This window comes from Rhinopithecus bieti, unplaced genomic scaffold, assembly GCF_001698545.2.
Source record: "Rhinopithecus bieti isolate Rb0 unplaced genomic scaffold, ASM169854v2 scaffold_32264, whole genome shotgun sequence".
NCBI lineage: Eukaryota > Metazoa > Chordata > Mammalia > Primates > Cercopithecidae > Rhinopithecus > Rhinopithecus bieti.
The window spans coordinates 372,617-396,094 of NW_016813984.1; the positions used below are offsets into that span (position 1 = coordinate 372,617).

The window sequence follows — 23,478 nt, forward strand, 5'->3', positions numbered from 1 at the left end:
AAAAAAAAAAAAAAAAAAAAAAAAATGACTGTTTTTTGTCCTTTTCTCTTCTATATTAATTTTATAACCAGAAATTTCAATTAATGATTTTGTTAAGTTACACTCAAACCTGTTGGGATTTGTATTAGGATTGTGCTGAATTTACAGATTGGCTCTACATTTTAGAAAATTATTTAAGCCTCATCTAATATATCATACCTGAAGTCAGTTACAGATGGTTTTAGTTACTAATTCAACTACTTATTGTATCAAAACCAATCAATGTGGCAATGGATATTAAATACATACTTTTTTTGTATTTCCTGACTCAGTAATTCTACTTGGGAAATCTATGCTAAGATAGGGACCAGAAATGTGCAACATATTCTACACAAAAAGATATTCCTTCCAAGTTTTTTTAAAATTAAAATAAAATTTCAGGAGCAATCTAAATATCAAAGGGTTAAATAAAAGTGAATATGGGTATAGGTTATTACGTAGGTATTCACAATTGTGTTTAATAAGAATAAAATATGCTCACATTATAAAGTTAAATGAAAAAAGAATAAAAATTTTGAATAAGTTGGCTTTATAATTAAAATCATCTTGCCAAAATAAAATAATACTTCCAATTCTCCCACATTTCTATTTTTAGTTTTTCTCAGTGTCAGTGTTGATTACGTTCTAGAATGTTGCAAAACTGTTTCGTTAGCTTGATAGCTACCAAAGACATACGGATATTACAGGTAATGCCATAGCCATTTCAGTATGAAAAAATAACCTCTTAGAATTTTTTTACTTAAACTAAATTTTATTTAAACACACATACACGTCACCGTGACACCACCATAATTAAAACATCCTGTTGATTGATTTCTCTTTTACTACGTTTTTTATTTCAGCTCATCCTAGTGTCCAAAAGGTGGTGCTAGTATCATCTGCGTCAGATATTCCTGTTCAGTCTCATCGTACTTCAGAAATTTCAATTCCTGCCGATCTTGATAAAACTATAACAGAACTAGCTGACTGGCTGGTATTAATCGACCAGATGCTGAAGTCCAACATTGTCACTGTCGGGGATGTAGAAGAGATCAATAAGACCGTTTCCCGAATGAAAGTAGGTGCATAGTGTAAAGGCTTATCATGGAAACACCACAACCCAGAGGTGGACCAGATCTGTTTGAATCCCTTTTGTTTATCCTAAACTATGAGAGAATGAGGTTTAAAAAATTCTGTATCTGTCAAACAACCATCCAGGGCTAACTACAAAGCACAGAGCCTTTCTTGCATTTATACTGTTGTGATATGACTTAAACTAAAGACCTAGTGCATTTTTAAAATCTAAAACTGATACCATAAAGCTAGACACATTAGTATAAACATAAGCTGGTTGTTAACATTTCATGCCTATTGTGTGATGTAGGATAATCTCCTAAAGTGCCTTTGCAACATATATTTCATAATGAGATTAATTTCTGATTTGAGAAGTGAGTATCTCCTATACTTTTATTACTATACATGTACCATGTAATATTAATTTGTAAAATTATTTTTCCCTATTTAGTGTGTGCTAAGTTCTGGGTTGCAGGTGGTACAAGGATACTGACAAGAATTAGGTAGAAATTGGGAATCAACAATAAAATAATAATAACAGCTATTGTTAACTTTTATTAAGTGCTTCATGTGTGCTGGTCATTTTTCTAAGTATTTTATACATGTTATCTCATTCAGTTATGTAATAATCTTGTGAGGTAGGTACTGTTTCTATCCCCACATTACAAATAAGCCCACACCAAGGCAGAGGCACTGAGTATATACGAGCTGACAAATTACTGTGGCAAGACAAGAGTCTAATAAAAGCCTCAGGACAAGTACAAGCAACCTGTTGGGGGAGCCGGGATGAGGAAGGGGATCCCTTCTCCAGTGATGGAAAGCAAACTGTGTGAGGTTTTGGTATCTAGGATAAAGTGATGACATTCCTGGTATAGGGAACAGAGTGAATAAAGTCATGTGGTACAGGAGGCACGAAGGACAGTAGGGCCAACATTTGTGCAATTAAGAAATATAGTGTGAAGCAAGGCAGGAAAAGCAGCTCAAGTTCCCTTTGTGAAGGAGCCTGCAGGCTGTGCAAAGCCCTTTGGATTTTTAGTCTGTAAGAAATTGGTAAGCATTTTCTTCCCATTTCTTTTTCTTTTTTAAAATTGTGACTAGGAACTCATGATAGCAATGCGCTGCTTTAGTAGAAGACTAGGATGGATTGGAGGCAAGAACTGCTTAAATCAAGGCAAAGAGCCCTTTCTGAAATGATTAAGATGATGCTGTTGCAATTAGTGGAAATAAGGAATAGAAGACATGGAATGTGAATGAGGGTTTGAGTGATTTAGTTTCAGACGTGTTGTGGTGAGGAGTCCTTGTGCCATTTAGAAGGAAGTGATCAACATTCATGTGCCCTGGGATTTAGGATGGAAAGTTGTGAGCAATCATTTGACACCAGAGGAGTAGCTGAAATCTACAAAATTGGTGAATTTGTAAAGAGGAAGAACTGGGAAAAAGTCATTTGCCACTATTTGTATTTTTTGTAAATTGTTTTTTAGTCTCTATAACTGTTATTTTGTACTGAACACACATGATTTTCCTGATGTTGTTACCATTTCTCCCATATTTATCATCACTGAGAGACAAACCACCTACAGCAGCAGTTTTTCATTTCTAAGAGGATTTAATTTATAGTTATTCCTCTTAGCACTTTTCTATGTCATCCCCAACCCTATGACATTAGTTTGTGTTCACATCTGACACAGAACAGATATGCAAGGCATCAGCAGCAGCACTAACTGCTAATGTTTTCAGGGCATTTTTCAGCTTTTGAAGGGTTTTTCTTTATTTAATGTCCTTAGGCTGGATGTAATTGAGGTGTCAGTATTTTATTATTTCTTTTCTGTGAAAACAAAAACACAGAGAGGTAAAGGTCCTTGCCTGGTGACTCAGGTGCTAAATGGAAGAACTGAGATTTGAATGCAGGATCTTTGACTTTAAATCATGCACTCATTTTCTGCCACGTTGCTGATGCCTCACTGTGCCGGAGAGAAGGAAAATAATGACAACTTTGATGTCAGCACATCTGTTTTGCTTATTATTCTTCTCATTTGGCTTATTAACCTATCCGAATAATCATTTCTACTTAACAGATTACAAAGGCTGACTTAGAACAGCGCCATCCTCAGCTCGATTATGTTTTTACGTTGGCACAGAATTTGAAAAATAAAGCTTCCAGTTCCGATGTGAGAACAGCAATTACAGAAAAATGTAAGTTTTTTTTTAAAAAAAGTTATGTATCATCATCCACTTTCCCTGCAAATAGTGACACACACACACACACACACACACACAAACACACACACATTTTCAAAGATTATTCAACTTAGAGTAATAGTGTTTAATATTTGTTACTCTTTATTTATACAGAAATGTAGCTTTCCCTTGTTTTTATCTTTTGTGAACATTGTTACAATGACCTTATGAAGCCCTTAATTATTAAGATCACGACTCTTAAGTAATTACTTACACGTTGGGTTTTCTTCTCTTAACTTAGGCTTTCTTTTAGAGGAATACAAAAAAGTCAGAGAAACTCACAAGAATGCAAATCCTTTCTCTCATTATACTGTATTGTCTAAAATCAGGTCTTACTATGTCTTCTAACTCAACCCAAAATTCAGTCCACAAATATTTATTGAACAACTACTATGTGCTTATGTGACTGACATTAATTTGGGGATACTTTAGTTAAAAATGAGAGAAAACAACAACAAAAAATAAACATACAAAACAATAGCAAACAAAGATCCTTGCTTGGGGTTTGCATTCTAGCTCAGAAGCATCTAGCTTCTACAAACCCTTCCTAGTGGAAATGTACTACCAATAGCAAACGAAGTCTAAATTCTCAAGAGTGACATCTAGGGATTGTCACAATCTGCTGCCACTACCCCTTCTCTCACTTCAGCCCTCAGCCCAGCCTGTAGTTATGCTGTTATTCTTTAAAATATCCTGACATTTCCTAGTCTTCTTACCTTTATTCACATTATTTTTCTTTTCTCTTGGCCTTTTCTTCCCAGGTGAAATTCTACGCAGCAGCTAAAATGTCACCCCCTTTGTGATGTCTTTCCCTCCTCTTCTGGTCCCTGGTGAATGTTAATTTCTATTTTTAGTTCCTTCTATGGCCTTCCCCCCATAGCTTTATTATAGATCTCACAACTACTTTAATTCTCTCTCCCTTCCATAGATTGTGAATATCCATCTTTCTGCCCTTGGGCCTTTCACAGTTCCCAATACAAATTAACTACCTAATAAATGCTTGTGGCAAAATATAAACTGGAAGGATAAAGCCTAATCTTTCTCAAGGGAAGGAAGTCAGCTACTTTTCCTGTAAAAAGTATGTTTTGATTTCAAAAAAATTCCTGGTAGCAACAAGGGTATTATAGGAGATACATTAGAAAAGAACTTTTAGTGTCTGAAAGTGTTGGCTTATTTTTACTAAATACATCATTTTCCTTCTTTTCTCTTTTTGTGAATGGATGGATTGTGCCTATTATGGAGCTTTGGAGTGAGCCAGTTTCCCTCACATCACAGGGGAGCTCCTCTGCTCTAGTCATGCCAAACTATCAACAAAACCATTTCCAGTTTGCTTTTTCTATCATCTTGATTTTTTTTTTTCTTTTTTCATCACCTCTCTTTTTGTCCAAAACTTCTTTCAGGTGTTTGTTTGGTTGTGTATTCGTTTTTACAAGACTTTCCTTCTCCTAAATATCTTCCCTTTCCTATTTAATGTACACACTCTATTTTCTCTCTCTATATAAATATTTCTGTGTGTGTAGACGTTCTATAGCCTTCATCACTCCTCATTATATGAAAAACTCTTCTCAGCGGGAATGTCCTGCTACCAATAGTAACCTGGTTTTAGGGCTTAACACACAATGAATGGGACAATTTACTTATTGTTTATGACAAACCTGTGATATTTACTCTTGCTTGATGTCTTTGGTTTCATTTGTTTAATGTTAAAGGATTCTATTAGTAATAGAATTGGTCATAAGTACTTTATGTAACTTTTTAACTGACAGAACATTATGATAGATTTGTCCTCTCTTAAGTTTAAAACTTAAGCAATTTATTTAAACAGCTACGACATCATAAAACAGATTGTCTCATTGAGCAAGTTTTAAAGAATGATGTCACGTAAGTATAACTTAAGGCCTTTTGAACAACCTTAAGTTGATAGCTTTTTTTTTTGCTCATTTGTTTTTGAGATGGAGTTTCACTCTTGTTGCCCAGGCCGGAGTACAATGGTGCAATCTTGGCTTACTGCAACCTCTGCCTCCTGGGTTCAAGCAGTTCTCCTGCCTCAGCCTCCCAAGTAGCTGGGATTACAGGCACCCGCCACCACGCCCAGCTAATTTTGAATGTTTGGTAGAAACAGGGTTTCACCATGTTGGTCAGGCTGGTCTTGAACTTCTGACCTCAGGTGATCCACCTGCCTCGGCCTCCCAAAATGCTGGGATTACAGGTGTTAGCCACCGCACCCAGCCAGTTGATAGCTTTTATGTTTTACTATAACCATATAATATCCCAAGAACTTTGCCAAAGTGTTCCATGATAACTCAGCTGGAATGTTTTGTTTTAGTTACATTCCTCGTGGGCCTGGTATTTAACTATAGCCTTCCTTTTTGTCTGATAATCAAAGCATCTTCCAGCAGTGTGGTTTTAACATTCTACCTACTTATTATCAGCAGGCTCTTGCAGATATTCTAAGTAATTGTTTATTAGTACCTCAGTTCAAGATTACGAACTAACTCTGAAGTGATTAATACAAAATTTAAGGCTGGGTGCAGCACTTAAAAAAGATTTAAGGCCTCCCAGCACTTTGGGAGGCCGAGGCGGGCGGATCAGGAGGTCAGGAAATCGCAACCATCCTGGTTAACACCGCGAAACCCCGCCTCTACTAAAAATACAAAAAATTAGCCGGGCGTGGTGGCAGATGCATGTAGTCGCAGCTACTCGGGAGGCTGAGGCAGGAGAATGACGTGAACCCGGGAGGTGGAGGCGGAGCTTGCAGTGAGCCGAGATCGTGTTGCTACACTCCAGCCTGGGCGACAGAGCGAGAAACCGTCTCAAAACCAATATATATAAATAAAAATAAAAAATAAAAATTTAGGTTTCCAACTGGGCGCGGTGGCTCATGCCTGTATTCCCAGCACTTTGGGAGGCCGAAGCAGACAGTTCAGGAGTTTGAGACCTGGCCAACGTGATGAAGCCCGTTCTCTACTAAAAATACAAAATTAGCCAGGTGTGATGGCACACAACTGTAATCCCAGCTACTTGGGAGGCTGAGGCAGGAGAAGCACTTGTACCCGGGGGCGGAGGATGCAGCAAGGCAAAAGCTGAGATCGTGCCACTGCACTCCAGCCTAGGCGACGGATCGAGATTCTCGCTCAAAAAAAAAAAAAAAAAAAAAAAAAAAAAAGTTTCCTTAGATCTCTCTGTCTTTAAAACTGTTAAAAGTAGAGAAAGGAGAAGAGAAGAAGCTACAAGAGAAATAGAGAGAGAAGGTGATAATGAGTAAAAGGACTAGAAATAAACAACAATAAAAGAGGAAGGACAAGAACCAGTGTGGAATTCTATGATGAAGAGCTGCTGGGTGCATAGTACATGAGTGTCTTTTACTTTTAGTGTTTCTCTTGAACTTGAACATATAAAATTCCTTTTAGAAAATTTTCTTGCTACAGTAAAATAAATGCAAAAATATTCTTACACAGTTCATTTTCTTCTAAAATCAAGACTGCCTGAGAAAAATCTCCTTTGAGGGTAACAAGTGACTGTCTGTCTTAAAGTTCTATCATGAAGTACTGTTAAACCCTACCTTCATCAAACCAGGTCTGTAAATACAACTATAAATACAAAATTAAATAGAAAATTATTTTCTTTATAATGTTTTGGCAGTATCTGTTTATAATAGTAGATATTTTCTTGTGAGTTGTTTTAGAGCACTTAAAATATAATTCAAGATTTTTTTCTCAAGCATGGTTTCAGAAATATGTCAATTGTATAGGATGGCAGATGTGTATTAAAATTCCTTTAAAATGTGTTTATCGGCTTGCCTTCTTTCTTTTTTCTGTTCATAGACTTATTTGTGATACATTCGATATCTGGTATTTTTTCTTTCTCCTGAGAGTTACATGTTGGAATTTTTTTTTCTTTTATAATGCTACCCTCAGTGGAAAGGGTCAAGAACCAGTGGGATGGCACTCAGCATGGTGTTGAGCTAAGACAGCAGCAGCTTGAGGACATGATTATTGACAGTCTTCAGTGGGATGACCATAGGGAGGAGACTGAAGAACTGATGAGAAAATATGAGGCTCGACTCTATATTCTTCAGCAAGCCCGACGGGATCCACTCACCAAACAAATTTCTGATAACCAAGTAAGACTCATCAGATTTTTTTTGGCAGTATTATTTTGTTGGATACACTTTTTTTTTTTTTTCTATTGTTCACTGTAATTCTTAACAATAGGACCCTGTCATGTTTTTTTCCTAAGTTCTTAGAGTATATATTGAAATTTATTGAAGAATTTGATCTGGAAAATTTTTCTGAAAAATTTCTGGAGGCATAACAAGTAAGAATGTGCATGACTTTTTGCAAGTGAAACACACTCTCAATCGGCATCTAGAAAGAGAACATTTTCAAGATTCCAGGAAGCCTCTTTTGCTCCCTTCCGTTCTGTATTAGTCTGTTCTCACATTGCTATAAATAACTACCTGAGGCTGGGTAATTTATGAAGAAAGGAGATTTAATTGACTCATAGTTCATTTGAGGGATAATGTAGTGAAGCATGACTGGGAGGCACCAGGAAACTTAAAATAATGGCGGAAGGCAAAGAAGAAGCAGGCACCTTCTTTACAAGGCAGCAAGACAAAGAGAGAAAGATAGAAAGGAGAAGTGCCACAGATTTTATTTATTTGTTGGAGACATTGTCTCACTTTGTTGCTGAGGCTGGAATGCAGTGGTAGGATCTCAGCTCATTGCAAGCTCCACCTCTGGGTTCAAGCGATTCTTGCCTCAGCCTCCCAAGTAGCTGGGATGACAGGCATGCACCACCACACCCAGCTAATTTTTGTATTTTTTGTAGAGATGGGGTTCTGCCATGTTGCCCAGGCTTATCTGCAACCCCTGAGCTCAAGTAGTCTGCTCACCTCGGCCTCCCAAGTGTCACACACTTTTAAACCATCCGATCTTGTGAGAACTCACTATCACAAGACCAGCATGGGGGAAATTCATCCCCATGATCCAGTCACCTCCCACCAGGCTCCTCCTTCAATTGAACGTGAGATTTGGGTGGGGACACAAATCCAAACCATATTACTTACTTACCCTGAAGGTTATTTTTATTAATAAAATGTTCCAAGACTTTCATTTGAGGGCTACTGTAGTGAACAAATCAGATAAGTTTAGTTTCCTTTAATGTCTTTTTAACCAAACGGTTTTATTAATTTCATGATAGCAAGCATCTTTTTTGTCATCAGGTTAGTTATAGAGTTGGTAATATTATTGAGCAACTATGGTAATTTTAAAAGTGCTTTTAAGATTCTCTGTATAAAATTATAAAATATTCTTGAATTGGAGGTTTTGGTTGTGAGGTTATAGTTTGGTATAACATTTATTTGCCTTTCAGCTAGCCTAAGATAGAAGTATATATCTGTGAAGAATTTAAGAGAGTATATGTAGAAAACAATCGAAAATGTGGAAGTATGTTTTTATTCTCCACAAATGCAGACTTTACTTGGTTACAGTTTTAAAAGCAGGTGGCCAGTTATACGTGTTTCTGGATCATTCTCTGTGTTTGTGATACTGCTGATTGTTTCCACCAAGCGATTCCTAAGTCGTAGTGAAGCCCCTGGCCCCTTAACTAGAGGAATACAATTAAAATGATGTCAGTGTTTCAGTTATCATATTAGAAGATTATTTTCTAATCAGCAGTGTGGTTCTTTTCTTCTGAAGCCTTAGGCTGATTTAAAATCTTCCCAATTGCTATAAAAAGCATTATATTAAAAGTTGCAGTTGTCATTTAGATTTCATGGTGAGTACCTTGATCCAGAGACTCTCAGAGGCTGAAAAACTATATCAAAGAACCAATGCCAGTGGACAAATTCAGCATCAGTTTGGCTACTCAAGTAAACTCTCAGTAAACCTTGCTTGGCAGCTTGATCCATTCAAGCAGTTCTTTGTAAACACACCTTGTGATCCAGGGGCAAGAGATAGAAGATGTCCATGTTGTTGATCCTTCACGTTTCTCCAGGCATGTATGCAGAAACTCTGTCTGTATTCAGTCCTTTGTGACACATGTCCCTGTAAGGATCAGAGGTACAACAGAAGGAATGAAAAAGGCAAATGGTTTGAGGAAGGAAAATATCTCAAAAAGAAAAAGATAATAATCTTGTAATATTGTCATCTATGTACCTGATCACTTTCTTAGATAGTCAGTTTCTTTTCACTTAGTTTCTTTTCACTTCTCCTAATTTTGGTTTCTGCTTACATATAAGAAAGGATTTGCCCCCAGTCTGTTTTCATCTCGCGATATCTGTATCTAAAGCATGTCAAAATCTGCTGGGAGTACTATTGTTTTGATGATACTAATTACTGAGTGACCAAGTCTAACAAACAGACCTACACTTGCACCTCAGATACTGCTTCAAGAACTGGGTCCTGGAGATGGTATCGTCATGGCATTCGATAACATCCTGCAGAAACTCCTGGAGGAATATGGGAGTGATGACACAAGGAATGTGAAAGAAACCACAGAGTACTTAAAAACGTCATGGATCAATCTCAAACAAAGGTAACTCTAAGGCCCTGGCAGATGAATGTATATTGTCAAGTTGAGAATTTAATTGCTTTGGCTTTCTCATGGCCAAACATGTGGCTACTGCAAGTACATTTTATGTTTTTTTTGTTTTTATATTGTGATGTGCTGAGTTAGTATTATCATACTTAGTTCAGAATGTATGTTTATACAATACGTATTTGAATTTTTACAATGGAGTTTTTTTTTTTTTTTTTTTAAATCAGCCTAAACCTTGCCAATGATTACGTGCTCTGATTATCTTATACTCTTGGTATTATTTGGAATACACTTTGTAGTACCCTGAATGTAAGGCGTGCAGGTGTTTACAGATGCATCAGGGTAATAGTATCCCTAAATGTAATTGTAATAGTATGCTATTTGGGTGGGGCATCCTAAGTTGAGGACCAGACACACATGGATCCAACACTAAACCCCTGAAATAATCTATGTGCATTTAGAGTTTTAGTTAATTTACTATCTTTTTTCCCATTGCTTTGTCTAGTTAGAGTATTTGGAACAGCCCAAAATAGAATATGTGTTTACAAGAGAATTTTCTGTCACTTGAACACCTAGAATTTGAGAAATTACAAACAGTGATTAGCATCTCTTTAAGATTGTGTATTTGTATTCATCACTAGTAAAAAAAGATATTTACATCATGCATATAGTACTGGGAATGCTTGTGTCTAAGTGAAATTACGTGCATCGTTATCTATTAAAATGCAAGTGTCTTAAAACCAGTTTGGTATCAAAACACATCTATTTTGCCGTGAATACAATGGGTATGAGAGCACTTTATATTCCTGACATATTCCTGATAATAAACTATGATTAAGCATTTAATAACATTTTGACATGGAGAAGTTTTATACATTTCCAGAATGTTATTTTTAGTTACAATCTCTGAAGTTCTGAAAACTCGAAGAAGAGAGTTGTGAGGGCAGAATGTGAGGTTGAATGTGTTGTTAGATATACCTAGGATACTGGAGAAAATAAGATTGGGTTAGCAAAGGCAAAACTTCGCAAGTGGTTAAAGCAGAGTGAGTATAATATGGTCTTTCTAACATTTTACTACAACTTTTCTCTTTTATTGTGATAGGTTATTTGGATGTAGTAAAGATGCCATAACTCACGCGGGGAAGAAGGTGAATTAAAAACAGCTTTAACCTCAAGAGATATAGTCCTTAAATATACTTTATCTTTGTGTTTCTAAAAGTTCCATGTACAAGAGTTAGGACTTGTTTTCCTTGTAATTTAACAAAAAATTGATCCCTTAGGAATGTGTGGCCTGGTTTATTTAGCACCTCCAATTCTTTTTTTTTGCTTCTACTTTGTAAATATTTTAAGACGGCCTACAGCAGTAGTTGGATTAGATGGAAGAGGCAATTAAAAATGAATTATATTGCAAGACGATTTTTCATTTATCATAGCTAAGACAATCACAATGTTCCAGTTTCTTTGTAGTTATAAGTGGTTGCCTTATTGTTTTCTCTGCATTTGGTGGTGGGGAAATAAGTAATTATATTAATATTTAGACATGATTTAGATATATTGTTATCTATAAAGCAGGGAAAACAGAGCAAAACTGGCTCATAGGATCCCTTCACGAATGACAACTAGGGCTTCTATATGTAAAGAGAGTTTTCTCTTTTAAATACAGTGATATTTAAATTTTTAACTATTTTAGATGGACATCTTTGTAGAATATATAAATCTTTCTTTGCCTTCTTAAAGCTTGTGAATGTATATTTAACTTTCTTTTTTTTAATTCTTGGTATTATTGTTGCAAAGATAGAATTAAAGAACTTTGATGGATATAAGTGACCTTAGAGTGCTTCTGAACCAGTATTTCTCAACCTTTCTTTACATTATTGCTTCCCTAAGGAGCCTTTGTAGACTCATCTCCCCCATGAAATTTTAATACCATGATATACTGTGTACTGTATGGTTGTGCTTTATATATAAAAAGAGTACATTTTTTCACCCTCCCCTGAAAAGAAATAACCATTTATTACCTCTGCTGAGAATACATGGTCTAATCTAATGTTCTTAGACTCAGAGAAGTTAAATGGCATGTTCAAAGTCATGCAACACAGTCAGGATGATATTTTTCTATGCTAAATGGTAATACTCTTCATGCTCTGAGTTCTGAGGAACTGGCAGTAAATTTATTCAGGCTGCTATACTTTGTGAGATTTGGGGCTTTGTTTTGTGCATATAAATTTTGAGTATTATCTCATTGTCAGGCACTGTGCTAAGCTCTTCACACACATCATTTCATTTAATCTTCACAACAACCACAGGAGAGAGGTAGCGTTTTCATCAGTCCTGTGTTGATGAATAAACTGAAGTACAGAGAAATTAAGGAATCACTCAAGACCACACAGCTTATAATGGCAGAGCTGGGATTGGAATTCAAGCTTGACTGGCAAGTCAGGCTCTTATCATCTCTAAAAACAGTTTCATTTTTCTTCTTTCAATCAGACTGTCAGCCTTTGCTGACGTTCTTGGTGACTGCTTTGTGTACCTGCCTCTCAGTTCTGTCTTTAATTCTGCTTACTGATTCATATCTGTGTTGAGTTTAGAAGCCATATCAGATGAAAGATATGGGCCTTTTTTATGCATAATGTATTGCACTCCAGTACATGGCCATCACACCCTGTCCAATGGCTGCTGAGAGGCCTTTTTACCATGGCTGCCCTCTTATCTTCCAGCCTATTCTGTATATACATCATTGTCAGCCAAATTCTGGAGGGGTGAAGGGTTGTTATACTTACACATGGAATACTGTGCAGCATAATGTGTGTAGTTCAATATCATCTTTCAAAGGAAATGTTTTGTATGAATTGCAGTTAGCCTAAATAATTTGGCTGTTCACAATTTTAAGTCCACAATCCCTTATCTACAATGCCAAAATCTAAAAACAGCTTTGATAACAGAAAGCTTTGAATTGCCATGCGGGTATTTATTAAAGTCTTTATTTATTCTGGTTAGTGTGAATGGCCTTGTTCCTTGCTGCAGAAATATTAATGTGTTTGATTGCTTCCCCAGACCCTGTTCAGGGGTAGTAGTTAATATAGTTACTTTCATAATATTAGTATTCTAATGTTCAAAAAAATCTTAATTCTGAAACACAACTGGATCCTGATTTTTTGGATTCTTTGTACAATAGGCCTGTCTCTAATGTTTCTAACTAATCTATATATCCTGACCACTACTTTTTTTACTTATAACTTTTTTTTTCGTTCCATCTCTTAATGCTAATTAACGAATTTTCTAGTGCCTGTTGAGATAGTGATTGTTGAAATGTGTTTATAGCACAGTCAGTGTTGATGCCTGATTTGGGTCTGAAATGCTATTTTAGCTGTATATATTTTGGTACTCCAGGGCCAAAATAACATTCTATAACACACACACACGTATTCACACGTGTATAACTATGTGTGTATAGATGTGTTTGCACATGCATGTATATACAGGTATGTGTATATATATGCACACCCATGTATATGCACACATAGTTATCTACACTGAAGTATTGTAGAGGAAATGAGACAGCATAGCTCTGTGCTATAAACAATTCCTTAGAAATCACTAATTACGTTCTCTTTTTCTCCTTGTCCTTAACCCATGAAGTCACATTTTACCTTGCCTATGTTAAGGTATTTCTAGGTTGGTACAGGTAAAACAGAAAGCACAGAATGTAAGGTATATGGGGCAATCCTTGGTTAAAAGCCATCTTATGCACTTGCCTTTTATGCTAACTTGTAGGAAGTTATTTCAACTCATTGAAATTTCCTTGATTTCCATTTCCTTGATCTAAAGTGGAGAACATGTCTAATATGTAGGATTATTGTGATATCAAAAGTTATGTGTAAAAGTTCTTGGTAGGTAGTCTACACTTAAGAAAAAGTTGCCCAAACTATCATCATCTGCTCTTTCATATGCCTTTCTGATAAATCCACTGCTTTTAATCACACGCACCGTACTTTCTGTGGTTAAATTAGCAGAAGGTTGAGTCAGTTGTTTGTTCATAGTCATTTCAAACTCTTTCTACTTTAATTAATGATAAAATACTTGATTGTCTGCTTTTCTGAGTGCAGTATATATATTCTAAAACTTTGTTAACAGATGAAATTTCTTAAAAAATGTAGTTTCCTTGGTTTGCAGAATTATCACAGTTGCTGAATTTACCTTGCAATTAAGTATTTTCTGCCAAAGCAAAATCCAACCATCCTGGGAAGAAAAGGTACAGAATTTAAAAGACACATTTTTTAAAAGTTATTTTATTTTATTTTATTTTATTTTATTATTTTATTTTTTATGTTCTAGGATACATGTGCAGGACATGCAGGTTTATGACATAGGTAAATGTGTGCTGTGGTGGTTTGCTGCATCTATCAACCTATTACCTAGGTAGTAAGTCCAGCATTCATTAGCTATATATCCTGATGCTCTCCCTTCTCCTGCCCTCTCCGTACGGGCCCCAGTGTGTATTGTTCACTTCCCTGGGTCCATGTGTTCTCATTGTTCAGCTCACATTTATAAGTGAGAACATGTGGTGTTTGGTTTTCCATTCCTGCATTAGTTTGCTGAGGATAATGGCTTCCAGTTCCATCTATGTCCCAGCAAAGGACATGATCTCATTCCTTTTTATGGCTGCATAATATTCCATGGTATGTAGGTACCACATTTTCTTTATCCAGTCCATCATTGATAGGTGTTTGGGTTGATTCCATGTCTTAGCTCTTGTGAACAGTGCTGCAGTGAACACACACGTACATGTGTCTTTATGATAGAATGATTTATATTCCTGTGGGTATATACCCAGTAATAGGATTGGTGGGTTGAATGGTAGTTCTGTTGTTAGGTCTTTGAGGAATGCCACACTGTCTTCCACAACAGTTGAATTAATTAACATTCTCACCAACAGCATAAAAGCCTTCCTATTTCTCCACAGCTTCACGAGCATCTGTTGTTTCTTGACTTTTTAATAATTACCATTCTGACTAGCATGAAATGGTATCCCATTGTGGTTTTGATTTGCATTTCTGTAATGCTCAGTGGTGTTGAGCTTTTTTTCATATGTTTGGTCGCATAAATGTCCTCTTTTGAGAAGTGTCTGTTCATAAGACACAATTATTTAATGTGGGAGGCACAAATACAGATTTATCCAGTAAGATAATTTTATTTTCTTCTTTTGAAATGGTATTGTCTTTCTCATTAATGTTTATTAGTTAATAATGGCCAGCTAGACGTGTGGAATGTATATAGTTTTCAAAAGGTTATTTAAAAATTGTGTATACTAAAGACTGATTTTGTAACTATTCTGAAAACAGGTTAAGTTTCAAAATTTTAATTTTGATTGATTTTCCAATTAATTTTGTTGTATATTTGGAAGCTTCTATTATATCTGTTATTACTTTTCAGTAATGATGTTTATTGTCCCTATAGATTAATAAAAATGAAGCTTTTTTCAGCAATTATTCTTTGTCCAATTTGGTCAGTTCTTTTTAACAGTCATCAATAGAAGATACTCATATTGGGATTGTTTCTTAAGGCCTGATAACAGCCAGGCTCAACCTTCAAGCTCTTAAAACAAATGCTGTAGCAGCTGTCATTCCCGAATGCAGGTAGCCTTATCCTCCTAGCATGTCCAAAAATATGAGGTTCGGAGATTTGGGTCAGTCAACTTGATTTATCCTCTCAGAAGCTTACTTCTTTCCCTGAAAATCACCTTTATTTTTCAACTTGTTTATTTTCTCTGCTAGCATTTGATTTTTAGTTTTCCCTTCCAAGTTGGGTATAAAGCTGGCCAAAAGAGAAGTATAAAATTATAGTCTTCTATATTTTCCTCTTCTGTTATGTTGTTTTAATATCTCAAGTATCATTTTATTACTTTTTTTTAACAAAATCGCCAACAATGTCTTTGTGATAAATGCCTATGAATGTTAATATTTTCATTTTGTAAATATCAAACTCAAGCATGCAGATATTTTCTCAGCACATTTAGCTCCATATCAAACAAACTAAAGAGCCAATGCCCACAGAAACAATGCCCACAGTCTTTGTTTTTGTTTTCATTTGTTTGTTTTTCCATTAATTGATTAATCAACTAGTTAAACAAGTATTTATTTTGCTTCCTATTTGCCAAGCTCTATGACCAGCCCTAAAGATTCAGCCATAAATGCACCTCGTTCCTGCTCCCAGGAAGCTTACATTGCTTAGGGGGAGCCTTGCAATGTACATAAGTGGTAAATAAGAACATAATACATAATTATAGGAGATTGTTTTGGAGGCAAGAGAAATTAAAGAGGTGCTATGTAAGAGAGGAGCCTAACTGAGGCAAATTTAGAAAGCATAACTTGGTGGCATTTGAACTGGTTCTGAAGGCTAAGAAGGAACCATCTGAAGAAAATTACAGAGTGAACAGCAAATATAAAAGTCATGAGGCAGGAAAGAGCATAGCATGTGGTTGCAATATAATGAATATGATGGTAAAAGCCTGAGATGCGGTAGGAGAGGAAGGCAGAGGCCAGATCATGCTGAACTTTATAAGACATGTTATATTAGTCCATTTTCATACTGTCATAAAGAACTGCCTGAGACTGGGTAATTTATAAAGGAAAGTGTTTTAATTGACTTACAGTTCAGCATGGCTGGGGAGACCTCAGGAAACTTACAATCATGGCAGAAGGTGAAGGGGAAAGCAAGGCACCTTCCTCACAAGGCAGTAGGAAGAGAATTGCTGAGTGGAGGGGGAAGAGCCCCTTATAAAACTGTCAGATCTTGTGAAAACTCACTCATTATCACTAGAACAACATGGGGGAAACCATCCCCATGATCCAATTATGTCCACCTGGTCTCTCCCTTGACACATGGGATATAGGGGTTGTAATTCAAGGTGAGATTTGGGTGTGGGTACAAAACCTAATCATATCACATGGGAAGGAGTTTGGATATTAAAAGTACAATAGAAACTTATTGGAATTGTTAAGGAAGGGAGTGACACTGTCTGATGTATATATATTAAAATTTAATCTCTCTGGATCTTATGTGGAGAATAGGTTGCTAGTGGGTATAGTAGAATAATTGGGAAGACCAGAAAGGAAGTGATGGCTGTGGTCCAGCTGGGACATGGTGGTCCCCGTGGCTATTGTATGCCAGCAATGATGTAAAGAAGATGGTAGATTTGTGATATGCTATGGAAGTAGAAAAGACATCTTGGTAGATTAGATATATGCCTTAAGGGCTTGGAAACAATCCAAGATGGAATTTTGTAAAAGGATGAGCGGTGGTACAATTCACTGAATTGGGAAAGGATGTGGGAGTTTTGGAAGAACAAAAATTGTAAGTCGGGTTATGGTAAGTTTGAGATGCCTGTTAGATATCTAAGTATATAGGTTAAATAGGCAATTACATATATATATCTGGAACTCAGATGTTCTAGAACTCAGATATGAATTGAGAGTTCTCAGCATTCACATTGGAGGTTGAACATGTGGGACTGGATGAGATCACCAGGGAGGGAGTGAAGATGAAGACGAGAAGGGCATGCCTGACTGAGTCCGTAAGGCCTAGGGTTTGGTGACTGAGCAAAAAAGGAGAAAAGAGCAAAAGGGTCTCAGAAAAAATTTCCAATGAAGTGGAAAAAAAAATTGCAGATTTGTCACGTTCAGAAATAGAGGGAGGAGAATATCTCTTAGAGGAAATGGAGATAGGGGAATGTTTCTAAGAAAGAATGATCTACTGGGTTGAATTGGGCTGAATCATCAAATAAGATGACACAGTACACGATTTTGAGAATTCCACAGCTTGGACATTCCTGGTGATTTTTGAAAGAGCAATTTGGAGAAAGTAATGCGGCTGGAAGCTAGAGAGTGAGATGAAGGTGAAGAAGTAGAAACAGTTTGTGGAAACAACTTTAGAGAAGTTTGTGTGAAGAGGGACAGAGAGATTGGGTAGTACTTAGTGTGGGGACTGTAGGGTAAAGAGAGTTGATTGACTTTTCTGTTAAAATGGATTATAGTAAATCATGTTTGTGTGCTTATGAAAATGATCCACTAGATGAGAGACTGGTGATCAAACACAGAGGGGACAAAGGAAGGAGGACAAGAAGGCTTTGAGAAGATAAGAAAGTGAGATTTAGAGAATTGGGTTTGGTAAGAACTGGAATGCACCTTTCATTATGATCAGAAAAGGCAACGAGTAGATGAGTTTAGATGTAGGTGAACTAGACCATTAGTGGTGGAAGACGAAAGGTTCTTCATGAAAGAACTGAGCTTTATGATCCATCAAGCACGTTGTTAGTGAGGTTGGAGGTGAGACTAAGAGAAGTTGGAAGAGAGAGGATTGGGTGTAAGATCAGATCTTTGTGAGTGGGATGGAGAGTTTCTTAGGGCAAATTTATAGTATTTCTGGGCAGTAATGAGTGCCTATTTACGGTTTATATTATTAAATGTAAGGAAAGGTAGCCCTGTTGAACTGCTCTTTATAGGATTCATCTGCTCAATGAGGCAATGAAGAAGAATGCAGATGGAAGTGGGAGAAAGATGGAGCAGGGAAGAGTAAGATCTTTGGAAATGAGAGAACAGGATTGCCTCTGGTCCATAATGGTGTCTCATGTGTCCCTTTCTGTGGGTGGTGCCATCCCTCACTAGAGCTGTGGCTTGGCAAACAGATCTTGAATTGGATTTCAAACTTCACTTCCTCATTGAGGCAGTGGTCAACCTTTATAAATATATACAGTGCCCTTGAACCTGAAACTGAGTATAGGAACATAGGGGATACATGTGTTGTACTTTCCACAGCAGGATTTTGCCTGGAAGATGGGTAAACAGTAACCTGGAGGTAGCAGTGGGGAGCAGGGACAACCCTTATTCCAACTCCTCAGACTGAGGCATAAAGGATCTGAGAGAAAAAGGGAAAAACTTCATGAAAAGTTTGCAGGGGACCCCATGCAGTGGCTGATGTCTGTAATCCAACACTTTGGGAGTCCAAGGCAGGTGGATCACTTGAGTCCAGGAGTTCCAAACTAGCCTGGGCAATATGGCAAAACCTCATCTCTACAAAAAATACAAAAATTAGCTGGGTGTGGTGACACATGCCTGTGGTCCCAGCTACTAGGGAGGCTTAGGTTATTGAACCTAGGAGGTGGAGGTTGTAGTGACCTGTGATCATGCCACTGCACTCCAGCCTTGGTGACAGAGCTAGCCTCTGGAAAAAACAAAAAGTTTGCAGGAGAAATAATGGCCCTAAGGAAACTGGTTTCAGTGAAGACAAAAAGGGATTGGTTCGAGGAGAGAGAAGGTAACAGTACAGTCTGCTGATCCTAGAAGAGGAGCTCTAGAGCATGGTGGAAGAAGGGTTGGGGGAGTGTATTGGCGCAGACTGGGGAAGGTATTGGAGTTACAGTTCGATACTGGTTGACTAATAAAGACCAAATATCTGGTAGTGACTTAACTAAAGAGGAAATAGGATGTGGTGAGGGAATTCCTCTCAAGGAAATGACTCTGTGGTCTTGACTATTTATTTCCTGACAATCACAGCCCCAGGAGAGATGCTCCTTTGGATTCACAGGGCTGTGGGCAGGGATCATGAGGTAACTGCAGGGGGTTGTGGTGGGGCTGTTAATGGGGATTAGCAGCTTAAGACGGGGTCTCCTTGAGTCCCATGCAGTGAATTTTCAAATATGATGACAATCTATCCTCTACGTAACCAGGATTGGTCACTAAAAGACCATGGATCTTTGGAAATACATGCAGTGCCTGATTCTTCATTTCAACTGCATTTTTCCCATAGCATGCTTTAATGTTAATTTCCCAGGTGAGAATTATCTGAAAGAACAAAATTCCCTTGTGAAGGTGCTCATTGAAAAGTTTAAAGAATTGTTTCATATTAAGTTTTCTACCTGCCACTCAAACTACTGATGCTACTGTTTTTCATTCTAAAAGAGATAAATGTATTTAAATCTTATACTAGTGTAAAGGTCACCTTTTGAGCACACCAAAATTTGGCAACACACATCGATGGTTTTCCTAAGATGATCTTTTCATTAAACTCCTTAAAAAGAGAGACATACCTACTCACATTCAAATACTCTTTTGACGAATTATAAGCAAATGCATAATTGATTAATGTATCTTGTAGCTTAAAATATCAAGTATTACTTAACATCTTTAAAATAACATTTTAAAAAGGCAAGTATATCATGTTTTATTATGTTACAAAATGACTATAGGCTATAGGGTATCATAGCTGCTTTTATTACAAAAATATCTTTAAAAAGCTAAGAGTTTGTATTTTAAAAAATATCCTACTTCCCTTTAATGTAAACTATTAAAATCTGTCACCCATGGATATCCTTAAATCTTTTATGGGAAGCTAATTATATTTTAGTTGGTATCATTTCTTGCAGTAAAGACTTTTATAGTCTGTTACTTCTTCTGTTTGAAGTAAAAAGAAAAATTTCTGCTAATGTTACCCTTCTAAACTTAAAGTGTTGTATCTTTAGATTTTTTTGCCTATGTGCTTTGTGATTTGTATATTTAACAAAAGATTTAAAAATTTTTCTTTACCTTTATCTTCTAGCCACAATTTCCTAAGCTTAAAACCATTTCTTTTCCTTTAACAATATTCCTTCCCTTGTATTATCTCGTTACTTTTCTCAATACGTCCTCTAGCTGTGTTCTGATCTTTCTTGAGATGTAACAGTCAGAACTGCCAAATATAAAATCTACATCGAGAATCATAAATGAATGCAAGTTCAGTGCTGGATGTGATCTTAGAACTCTTCCGTGTTAATGCTTCCCAACCTTTTTTGCGATCAGCACACTACTCATCTATTCCCGTCAGTCACGTTTTGTTTACATGCAGCGATTCTTAATGAAGCTGAATTTGAAACTAGGGATGGAGGTGAGAGTGGAGGAACATTTCTAGTAGGTTTTGTAATTCCTGTAATGGATTATGTAGTTTTAAAAGGATCTCTGGATATTTTGAAATGGGTCATTTGCTGATCTAGTACAAGCCCCTTATTTTAAGGATGAAAAAAATCAATTGAAGATTTAAAATGATTTACCCCAAGCCATACAGCTAGCTAGTAAATGGTAGAGGTGATAGAATTAGGTCCTTGTCTACTAAGAGCAGTGTACAAATGGCATTAAAGGTAGTAGATTAGCCTGTGTAATAAATTATGAATACATGTTCCTGAGACTCTAATTTCAGTGATTTTATTGACTTATGATATTGTAATAAATCATGTGAAATTCCTTGAAAATAGATTAAAAAATCTTGTAATATTGAGTATACCATACTGTAGCCTAGGATCTAATTTTTAAAAGTAAGAAAAAATAAACTGGAGGTGGAGGAAACAACTGAGCTATAGTCTATTAGAAAGTTTTATAAATTATATTAATTTCAAAAATCAGAATATAAAATAACATGTATAAACTATGATTTTAAATTTAAACATGTATATTCATTATAATAATATGAAGTCAATTTGAACTGCTGTAAGTAGGGTTTGACTTTTAGTATGGTCATTATGTTTAGTAGTTAATTAAGTTTATGATAAAAATTTGATACCAGCTATGTAGGTGTTAAAAAAATTCCAGGACACTTATCATTAAATTTCACATTTGCATTCAATAAGCAAAAATAATTTCCTAGTATTTCACCAATTCATATATGAGGTTAGGGAAAATATTTTTTGAGTATTCACTGTATCTTGATACATTTATGTGTGTATACCTCATTTTCTCCTGAAAATATTGCTGCAATATGGAGATGTTATTCCTATTGCTGTATAAGTTTATTCAATAAATACTTGTTGAGTTGCTACTGTATGTAGGTCCTGGTCCTACCTATGCCGGGTGCATTGACAAACAACAGCTTTAAACAGACAAGAAGATATTTGCTTACCGTCATGATCAGAGATACAATGAGGAAGGCAGAAAAGTGGCCCCCAAAGAGATTATTCTGAATTTTCTGGGTGAGCCCCATTTCATCCCAGGAGTCCTTGAAAGTGGAGGAGGCGGGCTGGGCCTGGTGGCTCATGCCTGTAATCCCAGCACTTTGGGAGGCCGAGGTGGGTGGATCACGAGGTCAGGAGATCGAGACCATCCCGGCTAACACAGTGAAACTCTGTCTCTACTAAAAATACAAAAAATAAAAAAAATGAAAAAAAATTAGCTGGGCATGGTGGTGGGTGCCTGTAGTCCCAGCTAATCGGGAGGCTGAGGCAGGAAAATGACGTGAACCCTGGAGGCAGAGCTTGCAGTGAGCCGAGATTGCGCCACTGCATTCTAGCCTGGGCGACAGAGTGAAACTCTGTGTCAAAAAAAAAAAAAAAAAAATGTGGAGGAGGCGGCAGACGAGTGGTTCAGAGAGATGTGATATGAGGACTTCACCTGCTGTTGCTGGATTTGAAGGTGGAGCAAGTGGCTACGAGTCAAGGAATGTGGCAACCTCTAGAAGTTGGAAAAGAAGAGAAACCGGATTCACCCCTAGACCCTCCAAAAATAAATGCAGCCCTGCTGATAACTTGATTTTAGTCTAATGGAGACCCATGTTGATCACTAGCCTACAAAACTGTAAGACAGTAAACTTGTGTTGCTTTATACCACAAAGTTTGTGGTTATTTATGATAGCAGCGATGAAACACCAACAGCCATGGTAGGGGAAACTATGGGATGGCTTGGGGAAGGTACCATGGTTTTGGAAAGTGTTTGCACCCAGGTCTGGAGGGTCAGTAGAAGTTAACCAGGTGGGATGGGGAAAATTAGTGGAGGCTGGAGGAGAGGAGCAGGAGGATATTTAAGGTAAAAAAAGTAAAATGTAGAGTTCTGGATGTGACAGAGGCAGTGACCTCTCAGAGGATTAATAATTGGTTCATTTTTGTAGATAAATAACATATGAAGTGTGAAGTGGGGAGATGCCTCCTGGGGAGGTGAGCCAGAGTCAGACCATGGAAAACCTGTGTATCAGGCAGAGTTTAGGGATGATGAAGACAATCCTTGCCCACGCGCTCGTGGCTAGTGAGTGATGGAGCTTTGTCTACCTTAATCCAAAATCCATATTTTTTTACTTATATAACCAACAAAGTAGACATCTCTTCCAGAACAACTAAAATTTGTTTTTCTGAATGGAAAGTATCTTACAAAGTGAATATTTTTACAGTAGTATCTCTTTTCCCACTGATGATCAGTAGATAATTTGTCAATAGGTGCTCTAGTTTCTGGATTGAGAATGTTCCACTGGTGACCAAAGTGTGCTGCTGGAATTACTCTACCCAGTGGAATACTGTCTGAGGCCAAGTGCTCATGGTCTTCTTAGCTCACTTTTCCTTTGAAGCATAACCTTAGGTTGCCCACCTCCCCTCCTAGCCTGGTTCTTTTTTTTTATTTTATTTTTTTATTTTTTTTATTATACTTTAAGTTCTAGGGTACATGTGCATAACGTGCAGGTTTGTTACATATGTATACTTATGCCATGTTGGTGTGCTGCACCCATCAACTCGTCAGCACCCATCAATTCATCATTTATATCATGTATAACTCCCCAATGCAATCCCTCCCTCCTCCCCCCTCCCCATGATAGGCCCCAGTG

At 36.9% G+C, this 23,478-nt stretch overlaps 1 protein-coding gene across 1 annotated transcript in view; it reads left to right on the forward strand.

Moving 5' to 3' along the window:
* Positions 1–23,478, forward strand: part of UTRN (utrophin) — a 604,813-nt gene that overhangs the window by 283,598 nt on the left and 297,737 nt on the right. Inside the window, exons 47-50 of the mRNA XM_017849334.1 lie at positions 882–1,096; positions 3,168–3,285; positions 7,248–7,453; positions 9,713–9,867. Coding sequence (XP_017704823.1) covers positions 882–1,096; positions 3,168–3,285; positions 7,248–7,453; positions 9,713–9,867 — 694 coding nt within the window. The remainder of the gene's footprint in view (positions 1–881; positions 1,097–3,167; positions 3,286–7,247; positions 7,454–9,712; positions 9,868–23,478) is intronic.